The sequence below is a fragment of the Colobus angolensis genome, unplaced genomic scaffold (genome assembly GCF_000951035.1).
Source record: "Colobus angolensis palliatus isolate OR3802 unplaced genomic scaffold, Cang.pa_1.0 Scaffold19, whole genome shotgun sequence".
NCBI classification, from domain to species: Eukaryota; Metazoa; Chordata; class Mammalia; order Primates; family Cercopithecidae; genus Colobus; species Colobus angolensis.
In genome coordinates, this window is record NW_012115043.1 from 7,461,289 (window position 1) to 7,486,784 (window position 25,496).

Genomic DNA, 25,496 nt, shown 5'->3' on the forward strand with positions numbered 1-25,496 from the left:
CAGTGGCACATGCCTGTAATCTTAGTGCTTTAAGAGGCTAAGGTGGGAGGATCACTTGAGGCCAGGAGTTTGAGACCAGCCTGGGCAATATAGCAAGATCTCATCTCTTAAAAAAAAAACATTAGTCAGCATGGTAGCACATGCCTGTAGTCCCAGCTACTTGGGTGGCTGAGGCAGGAGGATTGCTTGAGTCCAGAAGCTAGTGAGCTATGATAGTGCTATTGCGCTCCATTTTGGGTGACAAAATGAGATTCTGTCTCTAAAAAACAAAAAACAGAAAGAATAAAAATAAAAAGGGATTCTAGTAGTATTTGATGATTCTGATTTTTCTTCCTAAAGCCAAGAAGAGACTGACTAATGCATTGAGTAACTGCAGTTTCTGGCCTTAGAAACATAGCAAGGGGTCCACTTTTACAGAAAAGATACTAATGAAGTTCTTCACATTGGCTAGTTCAACTCTGAGGGTAGCCATCCTGAAACTAGCTACCTATGCTTTCCACAGCCACATCCTAACATCACAAGGAGTCCTAAGAACCACTTACCTATCTTCTCAGGATCAGTTATACCGACTGTCAAATCAAATTGATCCTCCTGTTCTTCTTCCTCTAGCTTTTTCAAGAAAAGACAAATCATGAGAGTTGATATGAAAAAAGCTATTGATTTTACCCTGTTAATAACCTTATATCAATCTAATAAAATCAGGATGTATCCTTCAGTGTTCAGCTTTTGTCCATTCCCAACAATCCCAATGAACCAACCCTCAAAATTTTAAATTAGGAGTCAGCTTACAAGTCTTTGTTACATCTATCCTCTTAAAATCTTATTTGGATGACAATGAATAGCTGCCAGATTTAGAAAGACTTGCCTCCTGCAGGCTAGGAAGGGAGTGAGGAGAAACTATACTCCTGAATATGGAAGCTTCACACACCAAGTATCTTGAGTAAACACTGAAAGCCTTTGTGCTCTGGGCAATAGATACCCTGCCCAAGAAAGACTCCTGTATTGGATTCTGGCTGTCCATTAAGCATAAAGATCTCCTTCAAAAGTCATAACTATGTTCTCAGGGTTCATACTCAACCACACTTCAGACTGGCAGTACACAGTCCTAAATACCTAAAAGTGGTGAGACCAACAGCGCAGATTCTCACCTCCTCACAGGTTGGCTGGTGCTTCGAAGAATTTGGGGCTTCCTGCGGAGGAAGAGAAATGAGTGTTTTGGCTGGCACCTTCTTCTGATTATTTTGTGTGTTGTCCAAGGATAGCTCCACTGTGGCATCTAAAATGAAGTTGATATTTTAAAATGAAGGTCAGTAGTGGGTCTTTGAAGGCTAAACTTGTATAGGCTAAGAACTTAAAGAACAATAGCAAGCACTCTCAATACACAGAGGCTCTCAGACTAAGAGTCATAAAAATGTTTACAAGGAGAAAAGGGGAGGAAGGTAAGGGAAGTGTTCTTCTAGCACAGGCTTAGCAGAACAACCTCTCCTTCTCCTTTCCAAGTACAACCACTTGGCTACCCTCTCCTACCTAGAATTTAGGCAAGAACCAAGGATAAGCAAAAAGACAACACAGCCAAAATAACTTTATTAATTTTATGTTTTAAATTTTATTTATTTTTTAGACACAGTCTCACTCTGTTGCCCAGGTTGGAGTGCAGCAGGGCACGATCTGGGCTCACTGCAACCTCCACCTCGCGGGTTCAAGTGATTCTCCTGCCTCAGCCTCCTGAATAGCTGGTACTACAGGTGCATACCACTATGCCTGGCTAATTTATTTGTCAATTTTAATCTTAGGAGTATTCCTTTTAGAACATTATATGAGCCTTATTTATTTATTTATTTATTTATTTAATTTATTTACAGAGTCTCGCTCTGTCGCCCGGACTGGAGTGCAGTGGCCCGATCTCAGCTCACTGCAAGCTCCGCCTCCTGGGTTTACGCCATTCTCCTGCCTCAGCCTCCCGAGTAGCTGGGACTACAGGCGCCCGCCACCTCGCCCGGCTAGTTTTTGTATTTTTAGTAGAGACGGGGTTTCACTGTGTTAGCCAGGATGGTCTCGATCTCCTGACCTCGTGATCCGCCCGTCTCGGCCTCCCAAAGTGCTGGGATTACAGGCTTGAGCCACCGCGCCCGGCCCATGAGCCCTATTTATTATAATTACTTGTAAAGGGCCAGGCGTGGTGGCTCATACCTGTAATCCTAGCACTTTGGGAGACCAAGGTGGGCAGATTGCCTGAGCTCAGAAGTTTGAAACCAGCCTGGGCAACGTGGTGAAAACCCATCTCTACCAAAAATACAAAACAACAGTAGCCGGGTGTGGCGGCCTGAGCCTGTAGTCCTAGCTACCGGGAGGCTGAGGCAGGAGAATTGCTTGAACCCGGGAGGCGGAGGTTGCGGTGAGCCGAGATCACGCCACTGCACTCCAGTCTGGGCGACAGAGGGAGACCCCATCTCCAAATAAAAAAAGAAAAAATTGTTTGTAAAAGAAGTTCAGATATTCGCTTTACACACCAATATGATAGAAGAGGCAGGCGTACTGACAGGAAAAAAATGACATCAAAGGAAGAGTCAGGAAAACTATAAGCTAGAAAAACATGGAGCCACGACACAAACATAGTAACATTTGGGAAAGGGAAGTTTTCCACACCTGATGACAGCACTGTTATTTTAGCATGATTTAAGAATTTTTCCTAATGGTTTAGATCTCCTTGTAAAGGTTAAATTATACTTAATATATGCTATCCAATTTGCAAAAAAAGACATGTAATATCTGAAAATCTTTCTATTCAAAACAGTTTAAAAAACAGTGCTTAAGGGCTGCCTTTGTCTATCCGGAAAGAACTCAGTTGAACAGAACAACTCATTCCCTCAGTGTTCCAGAGAAGGGACTTTAAAAATAGCATTATGTACCATTTTTAGGCATCAAAATGTTTTATGCAAATAAAAAGAATGCACTTTCAACTTGGAGCAATGGAACTAGATGCTCTAAGCCTAAACAGTACAAACTTTTTTTCTTTTTCAGTAACAGAAAACATAAATATCAATTTGGGTTTGGTCTGAGCAGCAGATATTCTATTTTAATCTTAGGAAATTCAAAGAATGCTGTTTCTTCTTCTTTTTTCATTTGGAGCTAAACAAAAGCAGGGATTATGGTTTACGCATATATGCCTATAGCATAATCAAGTCCCAGATCAGTATTCTAATCATTAAATGTGAATCAAGTATGCAAACAGGGTTGCCACACTGTTAGAAATGAAATCTGATTCCTATCAGGAAAGCTAGAGAGGTGGTAACATAATCTGACTCTGGGGTGGGAGTATAAAACAAACAAGCAAAAAAGTACAGCTGACCCTTGAACAACACAGGTTTGAACTGCATGGGTCCGTTTATACATGAATTTTCCTCTGCCTCTGCCACCCTGAGGCAGCAAGACCAACCCCTCCTCTGCCTCAGCCTACTTACTCAATGTGAGGATGCAAGAATGAAAACCTTTATGATGAACCACTTCCATTTAATGAAAGGTACATACATTTCACTTCCTATGATTTTCTTAATAACATTTTCTTTTCTCTAGCTTACTTTATTGTAAGAATACAGTATATAATACACGTAACATACAGAAGATATGTTAACTGATTAGTTAATTGATATCTTATCAGTAAGACTTCCAGTCAACAGTAAGCTATTAGTAGGCTATTAGAAAAGTTTTGGGGAAGTTATAAACAAATTTTTGACTGCGCCTGCATTGTTCGAGGATTAACCACACATATAATGAACATGTTAGGATATTAGGAGTCTCTGAAACAAGCAACCAGTTGAAACATGCGTTGGATATTCACATCATGCAGGTCCCACACAAATAATTCAGTTAACAAACATGTTTGGAAATGAAACAAGAAGTATTGCTCATCTAAAATATTTGACTTACTAGAATGCTACTAAAAACCTTTTGCCAGCTTGGGCAACATGACAAAAGCCTGTCTCTATAAAAAATAAAACAAAACCAATACACAAATATTAACCAGGCGTGGTGGTGCCCGCTTGTGGTCCTAGCTACTCAGGAGGTTGAGGTGGGAGGATCACTTGAGCCTGGGAGGTCGAGGCTGCAGTGAGCCATGACCACACACCACTGCACTCCAGCCTTGGGGAAAACAACAACCAAAAACCAAAAACCAAAAAACAAAACAAAACAAAAAACAGCCTTTTGAAGAACTGTGTATCTTCTACTGAAATTCACATGATAAAGATGCCAAAACTTATATTAAAACATGCTTTTTTCTTTGAACTCCTGTTAAGAGTAATGGAAAAGCATTCAGGCTCCATCAGAGACTCTGATCATCACTAGATTTATTATTTAAAAATGAAATCAGAACATTTAAGTTTCCACAGTCAAATATCTAAAACAACTGGGAAGCTATTCAAGTCCTAAACTAAATGTTTCATTGCAGACATTCCATTCTAGAGATATCTTATGTTCCTTTCTTAGAAGTGAAGCAGGTATTGGCTACTTATAAAATTAGTAGGGGAATGAAGTAAATCAGAATCCTCACTATGAACAAGTATGTCCCTAATAAAGATCTATAAGTTCATGTGTATAAAACCCAATCACTGGGTAACTATCACACTAAACTGTCAGGTCAGGTCTTCTTATAATGAAAGATCATATAAATGTTAAGGTCCCAGAGATAGAAAATTCACTTTCTTTTCAATCTTCCATGTAACCAAAGAAAATTCATTATTTGCCTTCATATCACTTCTCCTCCAGAAATTTATTTATATTTTTATTTTTTAATAGAGATGAGGTTTTGCTATGTTGCCCAGGCTGGTCTTAAATCCTAGGCTCAAGGAATCCTTCCACCTTGGCCTCCCAGTGCTGGGATTACAGGCCTGAGCCACCATGCCTGGCCTCCTCCAGAAATTTTATCCAAAAAATAATCAGTACCAGAATAAATACTGTATATTTAAATTTCAGGGATGAAGGGAAGTGGAAAATCTCAATTTTTATATTCCTTCTTCTAATCTCCTTTCCTTGTGTGTCTTTTCAATTTCCTACCAGAGTTCTAACGTAAGAGTTGTCCCAAGATCTTACCCTCCACCCTCATCTTTCTCCCTCCTCATCATTCACTCTTTTGAGGATCTCGTTCACATGGAAGTTTCAACTACCACTTCTAGAAAGATGATACCCATATGTCCAGTTCTTGTCTTTCCTCAGGTAGGAAAGAAAAGTTCAAGTCACCTCCTGGGTATTTCCCTTTGCATTTCAAATTTAAAGCATCTAAAACAAAGCTAACTTTTCCCCCAAAGACAATTTTTTCTTTAGAATGGGGTTCTATAACGATGCCATTTTCTTCTCAATCCTTGGACTTGAAACCTCTGACTTGGTCTTCAATCCGCATTTTTTTTGATACCCATTATATTCAATCACTAAAATCAGATTTTGTTGATTTCCCTTTTGAAAAGTTTTCGCCTTTCCTTTCCTGCTTTTATTACCTTATGTTCAGTCTTTGCCATTTCATTCTTGAACTAATTTGTGATTGCCTTCTAAAATATTATCTGGTCTCTGCCCACTGCAACTAATTTAATATAATTCCAATTCCACTAGGTCAGTCTTCCTAAAACATTACTTTGCCCATATCACATTCCTTACACAAAGCTGCCAATGGCTTTTAACTGGCATTAAGATGAAAATCCAGACTTGAATTAGTAATGTCTAAGGTCCTCCCAAATCTCTTTGCAAATTACATTTCCAGCCTTATCGTCCATGACTTCTCCAAGAATGTCCTGCTGTGGTCCACCAACTTTACTGACTGCTGCTCAAACATACCTTACACTTCCTGCCCAACCTTAGGGCCCTTTTTTCCTTTTCTCCTACATAAATCCTGCTTCTTCCAAGATCACTTTATTTATTTTTTTATTTTTTTGAGATGGGGTCTTGCTCTGTCACCCAGGCTGGAGTACAGTGGCACGATCTCAGCTCACTGCAACCTCCACCTCCAGGGTTCAAGCAATTCTCCTGCCTCAGCCTCCTGAGTAGCTGGGAGCACAGGTGCACGCCACAGCGCCCAGCTAATTTTTTGTATTTTTAGTAGAGACAGGGTTTCACTGTGTTGGCCAGGCTGGTCTCAAACTCCTGACCTCAAGTGATCCACCCACCTTGGCCACCCAAAGTGCTGGGATTACAGGTGTGAGCCACTGTGCCCGGCCCAAGATCACTTTAGACAGGGTTTTTTCAACAATTGCACGACTGACATTTTGGGCTAAATAATTCCTTGTTGTGAGGGCCTGTCCTGTGTATAGAGTGTTTAGCAGAATCCATGGCCTCTACTCCCTAGACAACATTAGCATTCCCAGCTGTGACAACCAAAAATGTCTCCAACCATTTCCAAATGTCTTCTGGGGGGCAAAAGCACCCCCTCTGTTGATAACAGTGTAGCACCCCTGAACAAAGAATTATCCAGCCCAAAATGTTAATAGTGCCAAGGTTGAGAAACTGTCCTATACTAGTGTTTTTCAAACTGGAGGTTACAGCTTGTTGGTGGATTGTGAAATCAATTCAATGTGTTGCAAAGAGCACCCAAAAGGAAACAACAGAAAAAGTTTCAGGCTGTATTAGAAGTAGTAAGGGCAAGTCATTTAATAAAACTTTTGTTTGTTTTGTACCAGTATGCACATATTTTGGATTATGACACCAGATGCATTTCTTACTCCTAGTCTTGGTCACACAAGGCTACAGGCACTGCTTCAGACACTGGTCTCATACTCCTCTGAGCTCCTGTGACTTAGTATTTCTATCGTTCCTCCAGCTGCATTTCTGTTATTGTTTCAACAGTTTAACTCACCTTCTTAAACAACTGTGTATTTATAACTTACTCCCTAAATCTGAAAGAATCTTGATGGCAGGGCCTGTATTTTATGTACTTTGGAATCCTCCACAAAAGTATTTTACATAAAGTTATGTTCCCAATATTTTTTTTTCCCCTTTGGTTTTGACTTCAACTCAGCAACTTAACAAAGCCATTTAGGAGGTTCCTAGAATAACTCTTGAGTCCAAACTTGCCTGCAAAGAGATCCTGTGGCTCTTGGTCTTGTTCTTCATGGATCCCATTTTCTTTGGAGCCATTGTTGATGGGAAGAAGGGACTTAGTTCTCTTTGGAGACTGGTGCTTACTCTGAAAACAAAGAGATATTCTGAATAAAACATTACCATGAAAAACAAACCCAACTTGCCTAGAAAGCAACTTTTAATGCCTCCCTCAGTTGCCACCAGTCAGCCAGTTCAATAAGCAGCAAATCATTATTAGTAAAGTAAGTGCTGCCAAGTAATGACAGAGCAAAAAGAAGTCCATACATTTTAGGGTTAATTTCTAACAACATGACCTCCCTAAAATGCCCTGCCCCAAAGCACATGATACCAACATGGGTATGTGTACACACAGATAATTTTCAAAAGAACCTGTCCAAATGTATTTCTCTTTCTCTGTTGATGACCTTTATTCTTTCAAATGCTGATTGTGCACATTCTAGTGACCAGGATACAGCACTGGAGTCCAAAATTCAAGCTTTGACACTTTGTAGCCTCAGCTAAACTGTTAACTGAAGCCCAGTTGTGTGGATATTACTGACCCATCTAACACGCAAAGGAAGGTATAACACTACGTTCTAATGCTGTTTAAAAGTATAATTTATCTTTTCATCCTTAACTCACACAAATACAATTTTTAATAACACTCCGTTTCAAGCTAGGAGAATAAAAACTAATCATGCTTAGCCTAGTACGCACATGGTGAAAATACAGTCAGTCCATGGCCTTTATTCAAAGCTCAGTGATCAGTCGCAAACAAGGGTGGAGTGGGTCCCCAGACCGGTACCAGAGTGAACAAAGCTGGATTGTGCAGAACATGAACTGAAAGTTGAGAATCTGGCTTCAAAAGCCATGGCATGGTACTGCAGGGTTTTGAAGTCAGACCCTAAGGGCAAATCAGTTAAAAGACCTGGCTTAAGGAACCTTTTATGAAACATTTCCTTAACAAATCTGAGGGAGTTTGTTCCTTGGAGACAGACCTTTTCTGACCCAACGGAACAAAATGAAAAGACAGATCTATTTGGGTACTCTAAATTTGCAAATAGCTTCATCTAAATATTGGGGACACCTTTCAGAAAAGAAACTGTTAGCTGGTCTGAAGCTAGTGAATTATCTCAATTAACTGTTAACAGTCAGTTACAGATCGAAACCCTTGTTTGTTATTTCCCCACTTCTCACTACTGCACTTGACTAGTCTTAAAAAATCTTTTTTTGAGAAAAAAAAAAGAAAAAGAAAAGAAACATACCAATATTTAGACTTATATGAGCAAACAGTCCTTCTACTGGAACTATTCCCTGCTAATGAAGTTTCATGAACACTTAGTTGTATAAGCTTAAATGTTATTCCAAGTCTGTTAGAGACAGTGGTCCTGTCCTCTAGCTGCTTTAACAATCTTAAAAACAAAACTAAAAAATCACTGCAGAAAGACAGGATAAATACAAAAGCAGCATTTCCCTTTTGCTTCACACATCACCAATCACCACCCACCTTCTTCCACAACTACTTCCTTCCTACACTCTTGTACAGTACATAGATCTCATATGAAGCCACCTGATTTCATTCACTTCCCACTGACACCAGTCATCTGCAAATGGAGATCTATGAGAGATTAAAATCCAGTATACATTAAGGATACATGTATACAAATGTAATTTACTAGTAGCTCATGGGGGAGACTAAAACAACAGAAAAGGCATAGGTTAGAATATAGCCATTTAAAAAATGCCTAGAAGGACCCATTCCTGTGATATGAATATGAATAAAGCCAACTTTCCATTTCTGATCCACCATTTAATTTGGAAGGTTAATGACAGAATATTTTCTGGAGCAGTGTTAGAACAGTAGTCTATCTTTCCCTCAAGAGACAGACTCACACGAATGGGATACTGCAGTGAAAACTAGAGGACTAATACCTCTCTTCCTTCACCTAACTCTTTTCAAAAGCCCAAACTGTGGCCACACGTGGTGGCTCACACCTATAAACCTACCACTTTGGGAGGCCAAGATGGGAGGATTGCTTGAGCCCAGGAGTTGGAGACCAGCCTCAGCAACACAGTGAGGCCATGTCCCCAGAAAAAAATTTTTAAAAAAGTAGCCTAGCCTGACGGTGTGCACCTGTAGCCCCAGCTACTCTGGAGGCTGAGGTGGGAAGATCACTTGAGCTCAGGAAGTCAAGGTTACAGTGAGCCATGATCACACCACTGCACTCCAGTCTGGGTGACAGAGCAAGACCCTGTCTCAAAAACAAAACAAACCCAAACTGTAATTAAAACAGACTTATGTTCCCTTAGTAAGCTAGATAACAACTACCTGTGAGAACAGAAAACTGCTCTCAGATATCCTCTGGGACTCCACCCCAAAAATCACACATGGCTGAGTTCTAAGAGAGCTGAAGATAGACATGACCATACTTACTACCCTAATCTTTTTTCTGTAGTTCTCTTACAAAATTAATCTTCTACCTATGTAAAACTCTGTATCCTGTTTTTTCCCCTCTACTACCTGAGCATTTTCTCATGTCATTAAAAAGTGTACAAAAATCCCACTTTTAGTTATTTAACTCTCCATCATATGGATATACGACATAATCATTCCCCTAAGGCTGGACAGTTTCCAGGTTCCAGCAAATACTACTGTAAGACCCATCCTATATATAAATCCACATCTGATTATTTTCTTGGGATAGATTCTTAAGTAGAATTGTCGGACATAAAAGTTTCAAAGGCTCTGCTACGCTCCCTTTCAGAAAGACCAACAATTTACATTCCCCCAGAAGTGTGTATGAATGCGGCATCCACAGCAACACTAAGCATTCTTTTAAAAAATCTTTGCGCCGGGCACAGTGGCTCACACCTGTAATCCCAGCACTCGGGGAAGCAGAGGTGAGCAAATAATCTTTGGGAGGCAGAGGTGCCCACATAACCTGAGGTCAAGAGTTTGAGACCAGCCTGGCCAACATGGTGAAACCCTGTCTCTACTAAAAATACAAAAATTAGCTGGGTGTGGTGGCAGGTGCCTATAATCCCAGCTACTTGGGAGGGTGAGGCAGGGAGAATTGCTTGAATCCAGGAGGCAGAGGTTGCAGTGAGCTCTCGAGCCACTGCACTCCAGCCTGGATGACAGAGTGAGACTCCATCTCAAAAAAAAAAAAAAAAAAACTTCACTAGGTTGAGTAGTGAAAATTTCTTTCCACTCATTTTGCTGGTCATTTGAACCTGTGACTTGTCTTGATGTTCTTCACCTATTTTTCTATGCTAAGTTGGCATTACTTAGTTAGGTGCGCATTTTTCTTTTTCTTTTTTAAAATTGTGTAGTGGTGTGGTCTTGGCAGAGAGGTACTAGAAAGGTATGTCAGAAAGAGAGAGCACTTTTGTTAAGAGCAGGTATTTCTCCACAATTACCAGCCTCAAGCCATTCTAGGCCACTAGCACCATTTTCTTAGCTCAGAGAAGGACAGATACCGGCTTGTTGCCCCTCAGAGCTGACGAAGCCATTCAGAATTTGAAGTACTGCTGTGATTCTGGGCAACTTCCCTTTAGGTTGTCCAGTTGTGATTCTTCCTCATGTTGCTTAACTGCTCTCTGCTCACACAGAACCCTTACATTACAGTCAAAGGATCTCAAAAGGGGAGGTACTGTTAAAACTCAACTGTATTTAGAGGTCAAATCCAAATTAAATGGTAAGGTAACATGGCTCTTGGAGGATGAGGTAACTCATTTTTGGAGGGAAAATTAGTATACTTTATAGTAAGGCAAGATAGAGTTAAGGAGTTTGTGTGATCACATGAATGTAACAAGACAAGAACAATTAGGAGTAAGTCTATCCCAGGAGCTAAACCCAGATCATAAGGGAGCAGCCATGGAGTCTTTAAAAATTACCCTGGAAGAACTTAGCATGAAATACTGGCTAATAGTCCATGAATACTGGCTAATACTGCCTGTAGTCCCAGCTACTGGGCAGAGGGGGGACTGCAGCAGGAGAATGGCGTGAACTCGGGAGGCAGAGCTTGCAGTGAGCTGAGATCCGGCCACAGCACTCCAGCCTAGGTGACAGAGCGAGACTCCGTCTCAAAAAAAAAAAAAAAAAAAAAGAGTTAAACCAGGGGTTATCTTAGGGTCCATTAGCCACATACTTCAGGGGTAATCTATGAACTTGGATGGGAATAAAATTATTATAATTTCATTTTCATTAACCTTGAACTGAAATTTGACATTTCCAATAATCATAGTCAACAAATCATAATAGTAATAGCAGTACCTGAGACTGTAACTGATATTAGGTATTTTTATATGAGATTATGGTTTTTATAGATCTCAAAATCTCATTTATGCTCATCTCTATTTAAGTACATTATTAATGTAAAATTGTTTTAACGTATTAAAATTGTATTTCAATATAATTGGTTTCCTTCATAATTTAATATATTTTATTTTATACATTTAAAAACATTATTCTGGGGATGTGTCCACAGGCTTTACTAGCCTGCCAATTGGCCCACAGCACAAAAAAGGTAAAGAACTTCTGAGATACAGAGTAGAGGGACTAATGAAAATGGAAAAGGGACAGCTGGAAGGATGGGGAAAATAGCATGAAGCTGACCACTGAGCTAGTTAAGGAAAACCATAAGCAAGGCCATTAGAGACCTCATGAGCCCCCAAATTTAGCCTCACATTCTACTGAATCCTCTGGTTTAATTTCCCAACTAAACTTTTTGGGTCTCAACCTAACAAAACTTAGAAGGGCCCAGAAAACTGCAGAAGAGTCACAGCACTAATGGATGGATTACCTTCTAAATTGAAAAAGCAAACCCAGTTCAAATCTGCTCTGAAAGCAGAATGAAGCTCCAGCTGTCCATGTGACGAAGCACAAGAATAAGCCAGAAAAAGTTGAGCAACAGCTTTTCCTGGAGATGAGATACTTATGGCTACTTGCTCTAGTAACTAACAACTACTCATGATTTATTTATGTCAAAAGTTACTTAAGAGTGCTGAGAAGCTTGAGGACCAAGGAAGAGATATCAGATTATGTTTTTTTTCTTTTCTCCCGTCCAACCTAATGAACTGCAAATGACTAAGTTGTCAGAGTGGCCTTACCACCTAAGTAAACGAAGGCTTAGCAACCCCTTACAGAAACTGAAAGTCTGACTGCAACCTTTATTGTTTCTCTCATAAGCCCCAAACCTTAATTTTTTTTTGAGACAAAGTCTCGCTGTATCCCCTAGGCTGGAGCGCAGTGGTGCAACCTCTGCTTCCCGGGTTCAAATGATTCTCCTGCCTCAGCCTCCTGAGTAGCTGGGATTACAGGCACACACGACCGCACCCGGCTAATTTTTGTATTTTTAGTAGAGACAGGGTTTCACCATGTTGGCCAGGCTGGTCTCGAACTCCTGACCTCAGGTGATCCAGCCACCTCGGCCTCCCAAAATGCTGGGATTACAGGCATGAGTCACCGTGCCCGGCACCAAACCCTAATTTTAAATAAATTTTAAGTCAGGTTGTTATTAGCCATTTTTTTTTTAAGACCGAGTTTTGCTCTGTCGCCCAGGTTGGAGTACAGTGGCACAATCTTGGCTCACTACAACCGCTGCCTCCCGGGTTCAAGGGATTCTCCTGTCTCAGCCTTCCAAGTAGCTGAGATTACAGACGTGCGTCGTCACGCCTAGCTAATTTTTGTATTTTTAGTAGACACGGGGTTTCACTATGTTGGCCAGGCTGGTCTTGAACTCCCGACCTCAGGTGATCCACCTGCCTTGGCCTCCCAAAGTGCTGGGATCACAGACATGAGCCACAGTGCCTGCTTATTAGCCATCTTTAAAAGTCTTCTCTCTTTACTCCAAAAGTAGTGTTTTATAATTACTTTTATTAGCTTTTCCTCCATAATTCTGAAAGCTAAGTTAACTGCTAGTACAATAAAATGATCAAGAAATTAATGAGTTTACGTACTTCTGGGAAATCTAAACTTATGAAAAGTAAAACTTTACTATTTGAGCTGAGCACTAAAATGAGTCTTTGCATACACCTATTACTTTTTTCAAGAATATATTTACCATAAGGTAGAATTTCAACTTCTGATCATTTGACCAGATCTGACCACTTGATGTAATGTTAACTCCAAAAACAAGTGTTTGAGGCAATATCCCTGTAGAAAACACTACACACTAGACTTTTACTAATATTAGCTGTAAATGACTAAACTAGTAAGGAAACAAACTAAGTGATACGCCTTTGTTTAAAGACACTGTTATACAGATTCACTTTCAGAAGTCTGATTAAGACCAGAGAAGGGCTAATATCAAGAAACTTAATGAGGATGTGTTACATATTTGGGAACCACCACCATGCATGTTTCACAGAACAGAGAAAGCTGAACCATCAATTTCCTTATGGCTTTTAATAAAACTACCAAACTCTGTCCAGATCTAAAGAAGTCATCCTGTAAACACTCAAAAAGAAATAAACTGTTTATAGCTAACAATCTTTCCATAAAGCATAAAGAAAAATATCAAGCCCGAACAGTTTTACAGGTAAGTACCACCAATTTTTAAGAAACAGATCATTCCAATCATATAAACATTCTTGAAACAATAGAAAAAGAAAGTACCATATAATCTTAATTCCTCAAACCATACAATTTTCATGTGAAAGAAACTATAGGTTTATCTTATGAACATAGATGTAAAAGAATATATAACAGCAATCCAAACCCAGCAATGTATAAAAAAAGACAATATATTATTACAAGTGCAAAACACAACAAAAACTGGCAAGGAAATGGAGAAAGGGGAACACTCACACACTGTGGGTGGAAATGTGAAGTAGCACAGCCATTATGGAAAACAGTATGGAGATTACTAAAATAACCAAAAATGGAACTACCATAGCATCCAGCAACCCCACTACTAGGTATGTATCCAAAAGAAAGGAAATATATCAAAGTATATATATTTCTTCTCCATGTTCATGTTTATTGCAGCACACTATTCACAACAGTCAAGATATGGAATCAACCTAAGTGTCCATGAATGGATGAATGGATAAAGAATATGTGGTATAGGCTAGGCATGGTGGCTCACACTCGTAATCCCAACACTTTGGGAGGCCAAGGAGGGCGCATCACTTGAGCCCAGGAGTTTGAGACCAGCCTGGGCAATGTGGCAAAACCCTGTCTCTACAAAAAATACAAAAATTAGCTGGGCATGGTGGCATGCACCTGTAGCCCCGGCTACTTGGGAGGCTACGGTGGGAGGATCACCGGAGCACAGGAGGTCAAGGATGAAGTGGGCCATGATTGCACCACTGCACTCCAGCCTAGGAGACAGAGCAAGAACCTGTGCCAAAAAAAAAAAAAAAAAAAGAACATGTGGTATATATACAAAATGGATTATTATTCAGGCATAAAAAAGAATGAACTCCTGTTATTTACAGCAAAATGGATGGAACTGGAGGTCATTACATTAAGTGAAAGAAGCCAGGCATAAAAAGACAAATGTCAAGTGTTCTCACTTATCTGTGGGAGCCAAAATCATGGACCTCATGGAGGTAGAGGGTACAATGGTGAGTACCAGAAGTTGAGAAGGGAAGGCAGGGCAGGATGAGGAGAAGTTGGTTAATGGGTACAAAAATACAGTTAGACAAAAGGAATAAGTTCTAGTATTTGATAGCATAGTAGGAAGATTATAGTTAGCAATAATTTATCATATATTTCAAGAGCTAGAAGAATTCTAACGTTCTCAATAAAAAGATAAATGCTTGAGGTGATAAATATCCCAAATACCTTGATTTGATCATTACACATTGTATACAGGTATCAAAATACCATGTGTATCCCAAAAAGATATACAATAAAAAGATATCAATAAAAAATACAAAAAAGACAATATACCATAACCATGTTGAGTCCATTCCAGTAAAGCAGCTCACAATATAACAGATTTAAGACAGAAACCCCATGACCAAAGGATGTCAAAAAATAATAAAATTCGATATTTTATAATTCTTATCAAAACAGCAACAGAAGGAAACTTTTTTAAAAAACTTGGTATCAGGCCGGGCGCGGTGGCTCAAGCCTGTAATCCCAGCACTTTGGGAGGCCGAGATGGGCAGATCACGAGGTCAGGAGATCAAGACCATCCTGGCTAATGTGGTGAAACCCCGTCTCTACTAAAATTCCAAAAACTAGCCTGGCGAGGTGGTGGGCGCCTGTAGTCCCAGCTACTCGGGAGGCTGAGGCAGGAGAATGCCGTGAACCTGGGAGGCAGAGCTTGCAGTCAGCTGAGATCTGGCCACTGCACTCCAGCCTAGGCGACAGAGCGAGACTCCGTCTCAAAAAAAAAAACAAAAAAAACTTGATATTTACAAAAAATCTTTAACAACCATCATTCTTAAAATTTTTTTATTTTTATGTTTAGTTGACAATTGTACATGTTTATGGGATTCTGAGTGATATTTCAATATATGCATACAATGTACAATGATCAAATCAGGATAATGAGTATATCTAGCACCTCAAACACTTATCATTTCTTCGTGCTGTAAACATTCAAAATCCTCTCTTTCAGCTTTTCGAAAATATACAATAAATATAGTTAACCACATTCACTCTACAGTGCTACAGAACAAGAGAGCTCATTCCTCTTATCTAGCTGTAATTTGGTATCTGTTACCAGAGGTTGATTAGGATACAAAATTAAACAGGTTTTAAAAAGCTGAGGTGGGACCATAAAATGGTGCAGCTACCATGCAAAGCAGTATGGAAGTTCTTCAAACAATTGAGAATAGAACTACCACAAGATCCAGGAATCCCACTTCTGGGTATATATCCAAAAGATTTAAAAGCAGGATTTTGAGGAGATGTTTGCATGCTCATATTGACATCAGCACTATTTACAATCGCCAAGAGGAAGAAGCAAACTCAAATGTCCACTGGCAGAAAAATAAAATGTGCTATACACATTCAATGCAATATTATTCAGCCTTAAAAAGAGGAAAATCTTGTCACATGTTATAACATGGATGAACCTTGAGGACACTGTGCTAAGTAAAATAAGCCAGTCATAAAACAAATACTGTCTGACTCCAACTTATATGAGGTATTGAAAACATACAAATTGACAGAAACAAAGTCAGAATGGTGATTGATTACCAGGGACTGTGGGAGCTGTTAATAAGTATAGAGTTTCAAATTTGCAAAATGAGGAAGTTCTGGATCTCTGTTTCACAATAATGTGAATATACTTAGTGCTACTAAACTATATACTTAAAAATGATTAAGAGGGTAAATTTTGTTTTGTGAATTTTACCTCAATTTTTTCAAAAAGATTTTTTTTGGGCCAAGCATGGTGATTCATGCCTATGATTCGAGCACTTTGGGAGGCCAAGGTGGGAGGATCACTTGAGCCCAGTAGTTAAGAGACCAGTCTGGGCAACATAGGGAGACACCATCTCTACAAATAAATAAATAAATGAAAAATTAGCTGGGCATGGTGGCACATGCTACTCAGGAGGCTGAGGTGAGAGGATCACTTAGCCCAAGAGGTAGAGGCTACAGTGAGCCATGATTGCACCACTGCACTCTAGCCTGGGAGACAGACAGAAACCTTGTATTTATTTATCAACAAATAAAAAGCTTTTGCCTCCTCTCACAAGATGTTACAGTGATCACAGATTTAGGAGTAGTTTCTGAAAAGACCATGTCCTTTCCTGCCTAAATGCTAATACATAACTTATATAACTCTCTAAACTATTTGTAGTTTTAAAGCAGTGACTTCAAATTTATTTCAGTAATTTTTCTGAGTCTCTCTCTCTCTCTCTCTCTCTTTTTTTTTTTTTTTTTGAGATGGAGTTTTGCTCTGCTGCCCAGGCTGGAGTGCCCTGGCATGATCTCGGCTCACTGCAAGCTCCAACTCCCAGGTTCAAGCCAAGAGATTCTCTTGCCTCAGCCTCCCCAGCAGCTAGGATTACAGGCACGTGCCACCACGCCAGTCTAATTTCTGTGTTTTTAGTAGAAACAGGGTTTCACTATGTTGGCCAGGCTGGTCTAGAACTCCTGACCTTGTGATCTGCCTGCCTCAGCCTGTCAAAATGCTGGGATTATAAGCATGAGCCACCGCGCCTGGTCAAGTCTCTCCCATTGAAGTAACTGGTTTATAGATTCTGAGATGCATGTCTAAGGCTGCTCTTTCAATTATAATGAAACCATATTTTAATTACTGAACTCACAAAGCGTCTTGGGCTGTAAAAAAGAGCAGATGGGATGATTAACAGCAGCAGTTGTTATATCAACGCCCAGGAAATTACAGGCATACCATAAATTAGTTTTAACTTTACATGCCTCAACTTCAAAATTCTTCAATGCTCCTCTCTGTCTCCAACATGCAACAAAATAAAAGATGAAGATTAACTTAAATTAGTAAAATGCTATTGAAGTCGGCCGGGCATGGTGGCTCATGCCTGTAATCCCAGCACTTGGGATGCCAAGGCGGGCAGATCCCTTAATGTCAGGAGTTCCTGACCAGCCTGGCCAACATGGTAAAACCCCATCTCTATTAAAAATACAAAACTTGGCCAGGCATGGTAGTGCGTGCCTGTAATCCCAGCTACTCAGGAGGCTGAGGCAGGAGAATCACTTAAACCCAGGAGGTAGAGGCTGCAGTGAGCTAAGATTGCACCACTGCACTTCAGCCTGAACAAAAAGAGTGAGACTCCGTCTCAGAAAAATGAAGTCATTAAGTGTCTATTTGATGGCTTTTAGCTAATCAAATAAATATTACTAGTTTTGTTGTTGTTTTGAGATGGGGCTTCACTTTTTCACCCAGGCTAGAGTGCAGTGGTGCAATCCGGCTCACTACAGCTTCAAGCTCCTGGGCTCAAGCGATCCTCCCACCTCAGCCTCACAAGTAGGTGGGACTACAGACTTACGCCACCATGCCAGGTTAATAATAGTTTTGACTTTGATCAACTGTGTTACCCATTTTTAAGGTTAACTTTTCTAATCCACTATTAGATGTTGTGGGGGTTTTTGAGTAATTCCAGTTTACAAAATGCTCACCAACAAATACAGCTCATGCCCTCAAAAAGTAAGCACTCTTTAAACGTTTATTATAGAGGGAACTCTTCTAAGCACTTTACGGCATTTTAATTTAATCTTCACAATAGTGGTGGAGGTAAATACTAGTATTACTCACTTTTTACAGGTGAGGAAACTGCAGAGAGTAATTAAGTACCATGTCCAGGGATAAGCTAGCCTGCCGTAGAGCCTAGATTTAAAACAGACTTCAAAGCCCACTCTTACTTTATTCTTCAATGTTGTTCTTTAAAATACCACAAGTGCTACAATCCTCTATCTTCTTTGGCTCACAACTAAAGTATTTATTGGATTATAATTTGTTCTTTATGGCTGTTTAACAAGATAGTTAAACTAGTGAGTTATCTTGGGGTCTTGGCATCCTGAAGATTAACATCAGGATGGGCAGCTTGAAAAATGGCTTACAGGTGGCATTTTAGTTTCTTTAGCTACTCAATTTTCCTAGGTCATACCTAAATAAAAATAATTATGCTTTCTGCGGTAGAACAAGGTCATTCTGACCTCCTCACCTCCCTTTTAGCTGGAAATTAGGCAAAGGATTTTTACAGTCTTACAAAAAAGAGGTATTGATAACTCCATAAAGTATGGTAAGATGAATCAAACTGAAGCTTCTTACATTTATTTTTTAAATTTCTTTTTTTTTTTTTTTTTTTGAGACAGAGTCTTGCTCTGTCACCTGGGCTAGAGCGCAGTGGCACAATCTCGGCCCATTGCAACCTCCGCCTCCTGGGTTCAAGTGATTCTTGTGCCTCAGCCTCCCTAGCTGGGATTACAGGCATGTGCCACCATGCTCGGATAATTTTTGTATTTTTAGTAGAGACGAGGTTTTGCCATGTTGGCGAGGCTGGTCTCAAACTCCTGGCCTCAATTGATCCTCCTGCTTCGGCCTCCCAAAGTGCTGGGATTACAGGTGTGAGCCACGGCACTTGGCCACTGCTTTAGGTAACTCTAGAAAGTAACTCCTCACCCTTCCAGGTTTCTTTTTGGAAAATAAATCAACATTTGCCTACGTGACCAATCACTTTCAGTGTCAGAGTTTCTGTTTTCGTATTCCCAGTCTGTACATCATTACAGCAGTTGCCAACAGTAGCTGTCTTCCATGACTTATAGGAGAATTACTAAACGAACAGACTAAATATTTATTTTAAATAACAGAAAGACTAAATTAGCAGCAAGAATTATTATTTCTCAGGAATGCACCTGCAATCCCAGCTACTTAGGAGGAAGGGAGGATCCATTGAGCCCAGAAGTTCAAGACAAGCCTGGGCAATACAGGGAGACTATGTCTCTAAAGACAAACAAAAAGTTTTTCCTGTTTTATGACAGTCACAAAGATTTATTATTTCTCAGAATAACAGACTTCATTTGACAGTTTTAGTTGTTATATTAGAATTATCAAGCACCTTATGAGCTGAGATTATGGACTCAATTTCTGAATACAGGACAGGGAAAATCTGACATATAAATGAGGAAAGCCTCAAACTTTTTCAGACCACATGTTGCATAACAAATTTATAGCTGTTTTATTTAGTTGGTTACACACTGAGTACTACGAAGAGAAGCATCCAAATAGATAAATTCACAGACCCAGCAATGACTTTTACAGCCTGGAACAACCTATGCCAAGTGGTATCAGTAAATATTCTCATCAAACAGCCCAAAACATCTCCACTGGTTCCAATAACTGATTACTGATTTCCACATCACAAAGATTAGTTTTTTTCCAATATCTAACTCTTATTAGAGACCCGGATATTTATTATTGAGGCAGAAGAAGAGGGTCAGCAGGCAGGGAACTTAAGGGCAATTCATGCTGAATCAAGGAAAAACACCAAGGTTTGCGGGCAGGGAATCTGAGGTCAATTTATGTTAACTTTCTAAAAGAGAAAACACCAAGGTCTGGGGGCAAGGAATCTAAGGCCAATTCGTGCTGACTTCCCAAAGCTGAATTCCCAAAAGGAACCCCCTGGGTCTGGGGGCAGGGAACCTAAGGCCAATTAAGGCCAACTTCCTAAAGCTAAACCAAAAGGAAAAACCCCATCTCCCCACGCCCGAGTGGCAAAGGATCAAAGGCTACTATCCCTGCAACCCTCCCCTTCCACATCTCAGATGGAAAGGGAGAGTGCCTTAGACTGGCCACAGGCCAAGCAGAGACCATCGTTCATCTGTGCAGGACGCCAATTCACCTCGGCCTTTAATTAGCCACAGACCAAATCCTTCATCCAGATAAGGGGTAACCCATAGGAACCACAAAAGGAGCACTTAAAACCCAGAAAACTTTGTAAGTGGGCTCTTGAGCCCCTTGCTCCGGGCCACTCCCACCCTGTGGGGTGCTCTCACTTTAATAAATTCCTGCTTTCGCTGCTTCGTTTGTGTTTCATTCCTTTGTTATTTTGTGCGTTTTGTCCAATTATTTGTTCAAAATGCCAAGAACCTCTACAACTTACACTCAAGGGCCTCCTACCGGTAACATTACGGGAAACACCATTTCCTCCTCACATTTCAGATTTGCTCCCAGTGAGGTACTTGGGCACTTGAAAGCATCCATTTAAAAAGGAGAAAACTTTCTGATCTATGTAGTGATTTATCTGGCAGTGCCTTCTCTCCACCAGCCTCTGGCCTTATTTTCCTGAAGATCAGATGAATCAACATAATTTTTGTAAACTAAGATCCAGAAAGGGCCTTTGGTTATTATCAGTAAATGCTGGGCTAAAGAAAGAATTGGTGGGCGGGTCACCACCCCAGGCTACTCCACATAACGCTATTCATCTTAGAAGCAGTAAGACGGGGGAAAGGTTTGCATCCCATTCGCTTATTCGGTCCTACGAAATCAGCCTTGGCAGGACACGACCTGCAAAATAAACCCGGGGATCCGTGGAGTCACCATACTGCAGGGTCAAAGGACGGCGTCGGTGGCTCTCCGCTGTTAGGGACCTAGCCGAGGAAGGCACCACAACCCTCATTCTTTACTATGCCCGCCTGGGGGCCGGGAAGCCAAGCCTACCGCTCTGAGCACATCCAGAGTCCCCGGGCCCGGAGTGCTGACGCCGAGGCAAGGTCTCACCAGGCCCACTCTGCCCAACCTCCCCGATTCTCGCTTAGCGTCTCTTCCCTTTCGGGGTGCCCTCCCGCCTGCTACCCCGAGGGGTGCTAACTCACGACCACCGCGGCGCCGGTAAAAATGTCCTCCCCCTCGGTGTCGCTGTCCCCAGCCTCGGGTTCTGACCCCCCGGCCGCCCCCTCGGACTCCGGCTCCAGGCTGGGGAAAGGCGGAGGGAGTCTCTCCGAAGCGCTACAGCCACCACCACCCGACGCCATCTTCCTCCACCCGCGGCGGAAGCTGCAACAACAACTTTATCGAGAGATAGCGCCGTGAGCAAAGCGATCCAACGGTGCGAGGAATGGGAGGGCCGCAAGGGACCCGTGGGATCCAAGGGGCGGAGGCGCAGGGGCGGGGCCTAGGCGCCGGGGGCGGGACGGCACCCGGCCCGCTGAGGCTGCCCGGCAAATCCGAGGCCTGGATCGCGATGCTGAGATATTAATGAGTGGGGCCAAAGGGGCAGAAAAGTAGGAGTTAGGGGCTGCTCTGGTTCCTAGGGCCCTTTGTGCTCTGGATAGCTTGATCCAACAGGCTTCTAAGAGTTCGTCTGAATGAAGGAGTGTGACTAAAATGTTTGAAAACCTCTACATGCTATCTACCCATGCCAAGCACAATGCCCTCACAGAAGTCAGCACAAATCGGCCTTAGATTCCTCGCCTCCAAAAATAAATATTTCGATTGAGGTATCTGAACAAGACTGGAAGAAAGCTTCACCACTTATTCCTTGAGCAACATTCGGTTAATTCATTAAGAAATACAGATATTGAGCATCTACTGTATGCCTGGCACCTTGCTATGAGTTTCAGATACAGAAATAAGGAAGGTATTTAATCGACAGTTCAACATGTTCAATGCTATGGTGTGCTGTGGGAGCACAGGGAAAGAGATTATCAATTCTGCTTGGAGAAGTCAGGAGGCCTCACAGAGGAAGTGAGACTTCAGTGTCCTAGATTTGGCTGGAAAAATGTTAGGATTATCCTCCCAATTGCTGCGGAGTAAGTGGAGTGGCATAGACGGCAGGGAAATTATTAAACCCTGATCAAAATTTCCCTGAGACCTAAGCAATTCATTGTCTGGTGATCCTAAAGCCTACATTAACTAGACAAACAGGACTGGAGTTTAAAGATAAATGGGCATGTTAGCATGGGACAATTCTTCAAGATAATCCTGTCTTCTCAATAGAGATGACATTTGTCACCAACTTTGACAAGAAGTTTAGTTAGTTTGGTTGTTAACTGCAAATTCAGGGATGGACTTCCTCACAGGTCATGTGAGCTGTTTGAAGGCAGGGGCAGCGTTTTATCTTTGTATCTTCCATGCCTATGGATAACCTATGGCAAATTAGTACCTATAAATTTGATAGGAGGGATGGATAGATAAAATAAAATCGATTTTGTTACTGGCATCCATTACACCCACGAACACCAGAGGGCTTAAGATACACTTTTTTTTTTTTTTTTCGAGAGAAGTCTCGCCCTTCTCCCCCAGGCTTGAGTGCAATGGCTCGATCTCGGCTCACTGCAACATCCGTCTCCCGAATTCAAACGATTCTCCTGCCTCTGCCTTCCAAGTAGCTGGGATTAAGGTCCCTGCCACCACGCCTGGCTAATTTTTGTATTTTTAGTAGAGACGGGGGTTGCCCATGTTGGCCAGGCTGGTCTCGAACTCCTGGCCTCAGGTGATCCGCCCGCCTCGGCCTCCCAAAGTGCTGGGATTACAGGCGTGAGCCACCCGGCCCGGCCAAGATACACTTTTAAGGATGACGATCTCCATTATGTCACCACTGTACATATTAGAGGAAAAGTTCTCCTGTTCTAAGTTGTCTTTGGAGGCCATTAGAAGAAATATTCGTTCAAAGGTGGGAAGCTGTGCTGGACTGAGTTCCTTAGGAGACGAGGAAGCCAAAAAGCCTTTCCCATGCCATGCCTGACCTTACTGGCTTCCCCTGATGTTCCTTTTCACAGCAACTGAAACCCACTTCCTGTCCGATCAGGAAGTAAGAAAGATTTTGGCTGTTAGCGAATCCCACGGAGATATAACTATAAAAAGTCTCCGTGCTGGAAACCTCCTCCAACACTAGAACTCAAGATCTCCTTTCCCCTACGTCTTCGGGATTCATCTTTAACTTATCACGGATACTGAGTGAGACAGTCGCGGTTAACAGACCGTTACTTCCACTTCTACCCGGCAGACACTACAAGACCCAGAATACAGTTCGCTGCCTTCCGAAGAAAATAGCTCACGCATCCCAGCATGCAATGGCTAACGAGGCCGCGAAGATTGTTTTTGTCCCGCCGAAACCGAGCAAAGCACGCTGGAACTTGTAGTCCTTGAGGCCCCTTCCTTAGGTCCTTCAAGCTACTCCGTCCGGCCCCGCCTATTCTCTGCTCTCCTGAACCTTTAGGCTCGTCTCGGCCCATTTCAAGACCAGGAAGTTGATCAATCCCGAGGCTGCTGAGAGACGGTGGCGCGAGTGGGACAGTCGCCAGGGATGGCTGAGCGTGAGGATGCAGCGGGTGTCCGGGCTGCTCTCCTGGACGCTGAGCAGAGTCCTGTGGCTCTCGGGCCTCTCTGAGCCGGGAGCTGCCCGGCAGCCCCGGATCATGGAAGAGAAAGCGCTAGAGGTTTATGGTAATTAATTTTACCCGGCTCAGCATTTGGCGTTATAGGTGCAGGCCAGAGCTGAGGGGTGCGGGGATGATGGCCTCACCTGAGGGCTGGGAGGGAAGACCGATTTTTTTTCTTTTGTCCAGATCTTGTCCCGGGCGTAGCAGGCGCTTTCTTCGGGGTCCTAAGTCACGTATGAGTGTGGGTCTTTCTGGGAACTGGACTCTGAAAGTAAACCTGGGGCAAGCCGACTCCGGAGGTCTTAAGAGCTTCATTCTCCACGTGTGGCCTACGTCTTAGTGACCATTCCAAGACCTGTGGGAAGAGCACAAGTCTAGGGTGCTTGGTTAGGAAGCAAAACTGGCCTGATTGCACTACTAGAGCCTCGTTCTCTGTCTCCTGGACACGCACTTTTGCTACCGCTGAGGGCACTTATGGGTGACAGTCGAGTTGGGGACTGGCCCAAGGTCACAGCCTCTCTCTCCGGCAAAGTCAGTAAGCAGAGGTCCCCGAAGGAAGAGAACGAGATTGGCTTCTTGTAGCGAGGCCTTGTATACACACACATCACACACACACACATACACACTCTTACATATTGTATATTAAATATTTTCTGTTTAACCCTTGGGGCCATCTTTATTGTACAAACAAGGAAACAAAGGTTTAAAGAACTACCTGGAGGTCACACTGCCAGTAAGAAACAGAGCAAAAAAGCGAAGACTGTGCCTTCTGGCTCTAAACTTAATGCACTTGCCACCACTTCACAATTGACTTACAACTGTTTTTTGTTTTTTAAATTATGTTGTATTGTTTTTGAAAACCGAAAAGACTGGATATAATATTGAGAGATTTAAACATAGAATACAAATATAATTCAAGTAAGGATTATAGGCCAGTAGAAGGACGTCAGGGTTAGGAAATACTTTGGGAGCTAATCTGGTTGACCTCTCTTAATGGAGGCAGGACTTACCTAATCAACCCCCAGGCAGATGATAATTATGAGTGAAATGATCTCCACAAAGCAGACAGACCACATCCCTGTCGTGCCAGATCTCTGTTCACATAATCTAGGGATGGTAGAGCAGTGGAAGAGAGTGACTCTAGTCTTCAAACTGTTACTGAAGGCAACCTATTTATGCAAAAATAGAGTATGTAATAGAAGGCCGTAGACTGAAAAAGAGATACAGAAATTCAGAGAAGGGGAGATACTAGTCTCTGACTGAGGGAATCTGGAAAGACTTTGAAATAAAGAAGAGTCACTTGAGTTGGGCCTCAAAGAATAATTAGGATCTAGATATGTAGAGGGTCAGAGGGCATACTAAGAGGAAACTTAAAAGTATGGAGATAAGAAGATAGGAAATCACAGATAGATGGGGCTATAGGATAGGGTTTGTGGTTAAAGGTGGAGATGTGGTTGAATGTTGTTTTAGGTAGTGGGATACAATTGGATGCTGAAGGTTTTAAATATAAATGAAGAATTTTAATATCAGTGCAGGGCTGTGGAAGAATGTTAGTCTGGGGAGTATGAGGAGAGCTTTCTTTTTTTTTTTTTTTTTTGAGACAGAGTCTCGCTCTGCCCCCAGGCTGGAGTGCAGTGGCCGGATCTCAGCTCACTGCAAGCTCCAC

General features: G+C 41.8%; 2 protein-coding genes across 5 annotated transcripts in view; one reads left to right on the forward strand and one right to left on the reverse strand.

Annotated features, from left to right (window-relative positions):
- SNX1 (sorting nexin 1) overlaps nt 1–21,606 on the reverse strand; it is a 41,540-nt gene extending 19,934 nt beyond the window's left edge. For 2 of the 3 annotated variants that reach the window (XM_011940423.1, XM_011940424.1), the window contains exons 1-4: nt 21,323–21,606; nt 7,057–7,168; nt 1,149–1,276; nt 543–609 (exon numbers count right to left, since the gene is read on the reverse strand). In XM_011940423.1, the coding sequence (XP_011795813.1) occupies nt 543–609; nt 1,149–1,276; nt 7,057–7,168; nt 21,323–21,481 (466 nt within the window). In that variant the 5' untranslated portion in view covers nt 21,482–21,606. The remainder of the gene's footprint in view (nt 1–542; nt 610–1,148; nt 1,277–7,056; nt 7,169–21,322) is intronic. The other variant, XM_011940425.1, reaches the window with a different exon arrangement.
- Nucleotides 21,607–23,518: 1,912 nt separating this feature from the next.
- Nucleotides 23,519–25,496, forward strand: part of FAM96A (family with sequence similarity 96, member A) — a 26,968-nt gene continuing 24,990 nt past the window's right edge. Inside the window, exon 1 of one of the 2 annotated variants that reach the window (XM_011940426.1) lies at nt 23,519–23,894. In XM_011940426.1, coding sequence (XP_011795816.1) covers nt 23,771–23,894 — 124 coding nt within the window. In that variant the 5' untranslated portion in view covers nt 23,519–23,770. The remainder of the gene's footprint in view (nt 23,895–25,496) is intronic. The other variant, XM_011940427.1, reaches the window with a different exon arrangement.